This window comes from Neodiprion lecontei, chromosome 1 (assembly GCF_021901455.1).
Source record: "Neodiprion lecontei isolate iyNeoLeco1 chromosome 1, iyNeoLeco1.1, whole genome shotgun sequence".
NCBI classification, from domain to species: Eukaryota; Metazoa; Arthropoda; class Insecta; order Hymenoptera; family Diprionidae; genus Neodiprion; species Neodiprion lecontei.
This window is the reverse complement of record NC_060260.1, coordinates 19,408,771-19,417,054: the sequence shown is the minus strand read 5'-3', so window position 1 is coordinate 19,417,054 and position 8,284 is coordinate 19,408,771. Positions and strand designations below refer to the sequence as shown.

At 36.9% G+C, this 8,284-nt stretch overlaps 1 protein-coding gene across 1 annotated transcript; it reads right to left on the bottom strand.

Moving 5' to 3' along the window:
- Window positions 1–1,762: 1,762 nt before the first annotated feature.
- On the bottom strand, window positions 1,763–3,594 carry LOC124295427. Its single transcript, XM_046745416.1, has 3 exons — window positions 3,275–3,594; window positions 2,812–2,882; window positions 1,763–2,095 (listed from the first exon to the last, which is right to left on the bottom strand). The coding sequence occupies exons 1-3, from the start codon at window positions 3,310–3,312 to the stop codon at window positions 1,785–1,787; spliced, it is 420 nt and encodes a 139-aa protein (XP_046601372.1). The 5' UTR covers window positions 3,313–3,594; the 3' UTR covers window positions 1,763–1,784.
- Window positions 3,595–8,284: the final 4,690 nt, after the last annotated feature.

Sequence of the window (8,284 nt, the reverse complement as noted above, 5' to 3'; positions counted from 1 at the left end):
CTGTGGCAAATATTGGTTACCAGAGATGAGTAGGGAGATCTCCAACGCTCGGTTTTTCGTGATACCAGCTAGATTGGAGCGTCGACGTGACACCTAGGCGGCCACGCACCGAAGGTGGCCCATTTCCGACCTGACACCTAGGCGGCCATGCACCGAAGGTGGCCCACAATCGTGTATATATAGATATACTCGGTCGCTCGAGCAAGTGGTTGCCAATCGCATCCTTGTCCCCGCTCGCACAGATGTTTCCAGGAATGCAAGAATTGGGATTTTTCTTGTTTCAATTATGAATGTCAGTGAATAAAAGTATCTCCAGATTTGATAAATTTTGGATTCAATTAGCGGACGCTGAACCAAAATAATTAACCATTCCCAGCCCGAATACTTATTTTTTTTTTTTAATAAATATTATTCTTTTATTGATATAAAAATATGTGACGCCTGGTGTTCTCCAATATTTGTACACGCAGTCTATGTAAAACTATACGAAGCCAGCTCGATAACATTTATGCAAAATGTGCAATGGGCAAGTGGTTGGGGGAAATTATTTTTTTCTCGAACTGAATCTTCCAAAGAATCATCAGCGAATTCCGAGCAAGCTCCGTAAACATATCAAGCAAACAGACGTACACGCACGTAGCTGTAGCGCAGCTGAGTGGATACCACATGAGGGTAGGGTATTGCGGGACACGGGTTCGATCCTGGGTCGCTGTTTATTTTTTTATTTTGTTTTTTATTTACTTATTTTTTTCTTTTAGAAGAGAACAAATAATTGAAACAATAAAATACCGAGAGTGAATCGATTTGTTCCCCGTTTTTGGCGCCTCTTTTTTTTACTTAATCCCCGCCCCTTTTTCATTACGGGTAACTCAGAAGAGAGAAAATAAATGAAAGTGAGAGTAGACCGACTTTTTTTTTCCTTACATTTTTTTTTATTTCATATTCTTGCTTAATCCCGCTTTCTTTTTTATGTTTTTGATAACCGAGAAGAGAAAAAAAAAATGAAAAAAAAACAATTCCGAGAGTGTGTAGATTTTTTTCCATTTTTTTTTTCCGTTTCGTTATTTGGTAACCCGGATCAGAAAAATTTCAGCTATCTTTCTCGCAATCATGTGTCGGCTGATCAATCCTCGCGTGCTCTTAGAAGAGAATATATATATATATATATTCCCGGTTTATTGTTTTTTGCAGTATACTTCGACTTCGCCGGTCGACTCTCGATTCAAATATTTATGAGAAATTGTGCATGTATATCTCGAATTATATCCCGAAATGACGAAGTTTACAATGTATTACCATAAAAGTTTGAATCAAATATCGAGGACCCTGACTTGTGTCTGGAATCAGTAGAATCACCCACGTATCATTAATTGTCATTGCAGTTGATTTCTACTTTTCCTAAATATCATTGAATACCCTGAAAATGTTCTGAAAATATCCTTGAATTTTTTATGGATTCTTTAGTAGGCACCACGAATAAAATGCGTATGCTCTATACGAAAGGGTGACCAATGTAAAGAATGTCGCACGAAAGCTGGTTGTGTTGGGATAATGGTCAACATGGAGTCGAATGCACCATGTCCACTCCTTGTGCTGTCATTTCAAACAGAACAATCACTAGGAAGACGTGCACTTGGCCAAACAATCAACGAACGTACGTCAGAAAATAGAATAAATGTTGTCATTACCCAATATTATTATTATTCTTATTACTATCAGGAATATCATCATTATTATAATTAGTCTTTTTTGTATGGTTTTTATTTTTACCGCATCAATTTTTGTTACATACGATTGAGTATCGTGTTCACCACTACTGCTAACGCTCGTTCCTCCGTCGTCCGCGGGTCCGAAGACGTCTGCTTCGACGGACCGTCGGTGCGAGTCTTTCGGAACCGCGGATTCCGAGACACTCGCTTGTCCCGCTGGTTCCGAGACACTCGCTTGTCCCGCTGGTTCGAGGTGGATTTGGCCACCTTGTGTAGTTGCGGAGTATCTGACGCAGATGCGGACGTTTTTTCTTTTTGTTTCCTGGCCTTTTTTTTGTCCCACCATCGCCAATTTTTTTTTTTCTTCTTATTCTCGTTCGGGGTAGCTGTAAAAGCAGAACAACACAACTGAGAATAACCTATTGCAGTCCACTACAATCATCTACGCTGGTCCGCGTGGAAAATTAAAAAAAAAACCATACAAGGTCGTATATGACTTCACCCGATTTCTTTTTGACTTTCTTTGAAGTATTTGTAAAAAAAAAAATTGAAAGTAAAAGTTGTAGTTTTCGATCTTCTTTTTAATAACATTGGCATCATAATTTTGACGGCCCTGTAAACTCTATTTTCCATGAAACAATTTTTTTTTAATTGTTTTCTCCAGACAGACCACTTTTCCGTAAGATTTCATAAAAAATCACCAGATCGGGCCCGCCTAGAGTTCTGGACTTATAAAGTAAATTCTAAATCAAATCAGGCGACTGTACAATGTTTTTTTTAGACTCCACAACCCTACACGACTGCATTCTGACGATTCTTTTACTGAATCTACACATTTGGCCGAAGATTTACTAAAGTTGGTAACAAAATAAGTGTATTCTTTGTATTAAAAAAACAATCTAAATATGCAAATTGCATAAAGTATCCATCCGCGAGCAGGGCTTGCTATACCTCTTACTCTTTCGCAATACCGAATGGAAAACTTACAACCTTCTCCAGCATTGTCTGTGTAAGCTATGTGTAAGGCTCCACTGTATGTTGGAATGCCGATATTGAAATGGTGAATAAAAAAGCGCACCGCATGCATCACACAAGTACTTACGATTCGGAGTTTTTGGGACCTCCGCGCTGTCCGAGGCAACACCAGGTTGAGGCGTTGTACTTTCATCCATCCTGCAATGAATAAAATATTCTTTGTACAGATGGGGTGTAGGGAATAAGACCGGAATAAGTCGGGATGCGAACATGTCGGGTCAATTGTTATTGAGGAAGGGGGACTCTGCGTAGAGGCCTTAACATTTTTTTATTTATGGAAACAAAAGTCGTATCTACAATCCGAAACGATAGATTGTTCGAAATGCTTCAATCGGCGTGTTAGAAAAATTGAAATTGGTATGTAACAAATTGTCGGAAGCGTTGTTTAGGAAATATTTTTTTTTGTTTAAAAAAAATGCATCTCCTACAATTTATTAGATTCCGATGTGAATATTTGATGACATGATTGTTGAACGGTTACCAACAAACGCTGATTTGGGATTTCCAAAGCGATTTGTGCGCGTACTCACATTTCGTCCTGGTTGACGATCCGGTTTAACGCCTCCATCTCAGTCGCCAAATTGTCAACAGGATTCGTCTGTACATAAGACAAGGAATATGAGATAATTCTGTTTGCAGCATTCAGTTTATTACGACTGCCATTGTTTCGTCCTATGAACGATTAAAATGCTAATCGACAACGCATACTGGAATGTTGATACAGGATATTCTTTCTCAACTCTTACGATTTTGCGTACGCGGGTTAGCGATTTTACCGTTCGTCTGAAAATTACTTTTGTTTTACTATGTACACAAGGGTGGTCGTTAGATGGCTTTTTTTGGAATTTCAATGTTGGATGGTCGTAGATCAGCTTGAAATATATTTTTTTTAAATCTCTAATTTTTAAAAATTTTTATTCTGAGCCCTTAGTGACCCTGCTGGCCCGTAATTTTCTTCGCTCAAAATAAAAATCTGAAAGAGATTAAAAATTTTTTTTTTATATATTTAAAGCCGATCTACGACAATCTAACATTGAAATTGCAAAAAAGCAATTTAACGACCAATCTAATATCTATGGGGCATTCCACATCAAATTGCAACCAATGTACCTCACCTCCTCTCATTTTGATAATTTGTTAGTAGGATCTTGCAACCGACCCACAAGGGTCTCGGAATTTTTTTCAGATTTTTTTAGCCACTGGTGAAATTTAAAAAAAAACGGAAAACCAATTTCGAGAACGACATTTTTAAAAATCTGAACATATTCACACTGATTTTATGATTTAAAATACGATCCCATTATCGTGTCGTGCTTACAAATCATATTTTTAATTATAAAATCAGTGTGAATTTTTTCAGAATTTTAAAAGAAGCGTTTTCGGAATTGGTTTTTCAGTTTTTTTCTATTTCAGTGGTGGCTAAAGAAATCTGCAAAAAATTCCGACACTATTTTAAGTCGGTTGAAATCGTGGTTGCAACATCATACAATGATCAAAATCGAAGAGGGTGAGGTACATGGGTTGTAAATTTGACGTGGAATGCCCCATATACAATATATATCTATTAGGATGGTCGTTAAACGGATTTTTTACGTTAATGGCTTCGAATATAAAAAACCATCTCTAATTTTTTCAAATTTTCATTTCGAGCTTCTAGTGGCCTTATTGGTCAGTGATTTTCTTTTTAATCAGAAAAAAAGGGAATTTTATGATTTCCGGAATCTTGCCTATTGACAGTGGTCTCAGATAGGAAATATCTTCAGGATTACGGAAAAAATTATTTAAAAAATCCCACCTGTGCGCAAAATTGTCAAGAATCGATTTGAATACCAAAAAATTAAGGATATTTGGAAATTGAGGAAAATGTTTTCCCAAAAGAAAAAAAAGAAAAAATAATCGAAAATGTGTACTATATTCTTGGGCATTGGAAGGGAATTCCCCACACATCTTCTTCCTATACAATCAAAAATAAAAACCTTTGCCAATTCAAGGAAAATTAAATAAAGTATAAAATGCAACTACAGTTTTGACAGTAATGGAAAATAGAGATTAATAAAAACACATGTATTGTTTTTTAATAATAATTTTCTGTACCTCTTGTCGTTTACGAGATAAATGCGAAAAAACGCGAATTTCATAGAAAAATCAGGTTTAGTGGCCCGTACTACCTCGCCGGTGTGAGTTGCGACTTTTCCGCAATGGGCACTTTTGTAGAGCGTTTAACTCTGAGAAATACTTGTCTATGGTCAAAGCAATGCCATGAAATGCCGCTGAGCTATAGAAATTTAAAGATAAAAAATCCGAGTTTCCGTGTATTTTCAATGGGAAATCTTTACACGCCTTGGTCTAGGACTTAATATTAATATTAAGGGCTCAAACTTTCAGGGAATTTTTTTTTTTGTCTTTCCAAAAAAATTTCCTGATGGGACCGAAAAAAAAAATAGTCGAAAAAAAAGCACCCTAATATACCCCCCTTTGGTCGTTTACCGACCGAAAACGTTGGATCCAAAAATTGAAAGCTCATTGATTTTTTTTTTATCACAATCGACTCGGTTTATTGTTTTTTGCATTATACTTCGACTTCGCCGGTCGACTCTCGATTTAATTATTTATGAGAAAATTTGCATGTATATCTCGAAATATATCCCGAAACGACGAAGTTTACATTGTATTACATTGTATGCGATCACGGCTTCCCCCAAATCTAGCTACCAATTTTTCGATCGTCAGTCGCAACTCGTGTTACGAATACTCAACATCGTAATCTCGTAATAAGGGAGTGGCTTCTGTATGTGCTTTGCTGCGTCGAAAAACATACAAAAATGGATAAAAACAAACCGCAACGTGCGCGCGATCTCTGCGCTTACCGTGGTTGTAAGAATTCGAGATTTACGGGAACAAAACTATACAGATTTTCTGTGGCAGGAGATTGCCGCCTTGATGCGTAGGTAAAAAATACCGGTAAGTGTTGCATTGTAATTATTTGCATTTTTTCTCGAAATGGAAAAGTGCAAGAATCTCGGAGAACAGTGAAATCCAAAATAACTAACGCTATGCGAAAAAGGATGTACTGAAGAATGCTTGGTATATTTATTTCTTAATTTTTTGAAAAAAAATTTTTTTTATTTTTTTTCGATTCTATCCAGCATACAAATTTTTTTTTTTTTAAATTTCATTTCCTAAATGAAAAATGAGTGCTTTCATGCATCATGAGAAACGTCTACCCTGTGGCAGACGTCTGCTGAGAAACGTCTGCGGTGTCTCTGGATAATGCAAAAACTTGTAAAAAAATTATGGTGGGAAAAAATTGTTGAACAAATTTCCGTTCATATTCTTTTCTTATATTATAGAATGAATTCGTTCGTTTTTCTAAACATGTATGAAATTGTTCAAAATTTTCACTCCATTTTAAATTCAATTTTTATAATTTCTGTAAAATTGTGAAGGGTGAATTTTTGATATATGTTCGGAGAAATATTCCGTGTTGCATGTAAGAAGTATGCGGGGTATTAAACGATCAGAAATTAAACCTATATGAATTCTCGAAAACAGAAATTTTCGAAAAGAGACAATTAAAAAAAAAATCATTGCACTTGCTTGCAAATATATTTACATTAATTTAATAGTAGAAAAAATAAAGTTTTCTAGAGGTTTTCTGAACAACATTTTTTTAAACGATTGTTTTCAAACTTTTTCACTTTATGATGACAACAAAAAAATGTTCTTCGCATCTGCAGAATGTTTTTTTTTTACTGATTTTTACCTTATCGCAAAGTACTCAAAATTATCACCAAAACTCACTTTTGGTAGGAAAAAAAAATTCTTCTATCGAGTTTCAAATTCAATATACAGTAGAGCGTCGATTATCCGAACGTCAGTTATCCGAAACGTCAATTATCCGAATGGTGATTTGGTTTATCCGAAACGTCAATTATCCGAAAGATTTGTGGGGGTAGTGATTAGGTTTGTTGGTAGGTATACGGAAAACCTGACCGAGGTTAACCGTTAGGTCCGCGTAGACGTGCATGTGCAGTTTGCATTTGGCGACCAGATGTTTTATGGCCGAGTCGTGCAACTGTTAGGACCGTATCGCGGGTTCTACCTGGTCGCGAGCTCAGACTTGCACGGCGTACCTCCCCTCCGCCCGCTTGACAGGAGCTCGCGCGCATTTAGTTTTCCAGTGTCAGTCTTTATGTACTTTTCTGCAGAGCTGTGAAAGAGCGAGCCCCGATATTGAATCTGATTGTATGTGATTCCTAACTCACGTTCATAATGAGTTCTACGTCTAGTCCTTTAACTTCTAAGCGTAAACGACACGTTCTTACCTTGGAACAAAAACGAGAGATTCTTTCTAAGCTAGATAAAGGAGAGACCGGTGCATCTCTAGCTCTCGCGTACAATGTGGGAAATGCAACAATCACGGACATTAAAAAGTGTAATGTATTGATATACATTCCTAGTTGCATATGTATGTGTGATACCGTAGCGCCTCTACTCTCACGTTCAGAGAGCGAGTCAGTTGTGTGCATGGCTCCGACAAGCACATATGTACTCCGGCATGCTCGTTGCATAGCCGTATCTTTATACATAATAAATCCATACGTTAAATATCATCCCGCTGTGTTGTGAGTAATCATTTATACCCTTACGTTACACCTTGATATATAATAACTGGCGACGAGAAAAAGAATCCCGCGTACTATTACAGATAAACCTTTACCACGCGCTCAAAAACTATTTTGAGGTTAGTGGCAAACACGTGTTCGGGAAGCAATTGAAGATTTGCAGTTAAGCGTAATACGGAAAGGCGTATTACGCAGTGAAAATTGTTCTATAAAAAGAAAATAAATCGGTCACTATATTTAGTCGGAAGGGGCTAATAGTTCATAAAATTACATTCATTAAATACAAAGGAGCAACGTTGCAAATTAATGTCGAATAAAACAGGCTGGATACAAAATCTAAACAAAGGAGAGATAATACAAGAATTACAAAACAGAGGTGTAGCATTTGAAGAGGGTGAAAATTATAACACGTTGCGTGAATTACTTAGATCAGAAATAAAAAAAAGTGAAAAGAAAGAAACATCAGAGCAAGCAGCGAGCTCACAAACGCAAGTAGACGGGTCGGAATCAAAAAAACCAATTAAGAAAACTACGTTACCTACACAAGAAAAGGTAGCAAACGATAAGTCCAGCAGCGACGACACTAGCAACGTCGATTCAGACAAAGATAGCGATATGGGCGATCCACATTTTCAATTTAACTTAGACGACGATTGGGAGCTGTTTGAAGATAAATTAGATTTCTTTTTCACCGCAAAAAAGATCACGGAAGAGTCGATTAAAATAGCAAACTTGGTTACGCATTTAAGCGACGACGCACACGCACTATTGAAACAGCTCGCGGCTCCAAAGAAAATAAAAGATACTTCGTTCGCCGAAAATATAAAACTCATGTCTGACCACCTTAAACCAAAACCATCAGAGACAATGGAGCGCTGCACTTTTCACAAAGCCAGTCAAAAAGAAAACGAAACT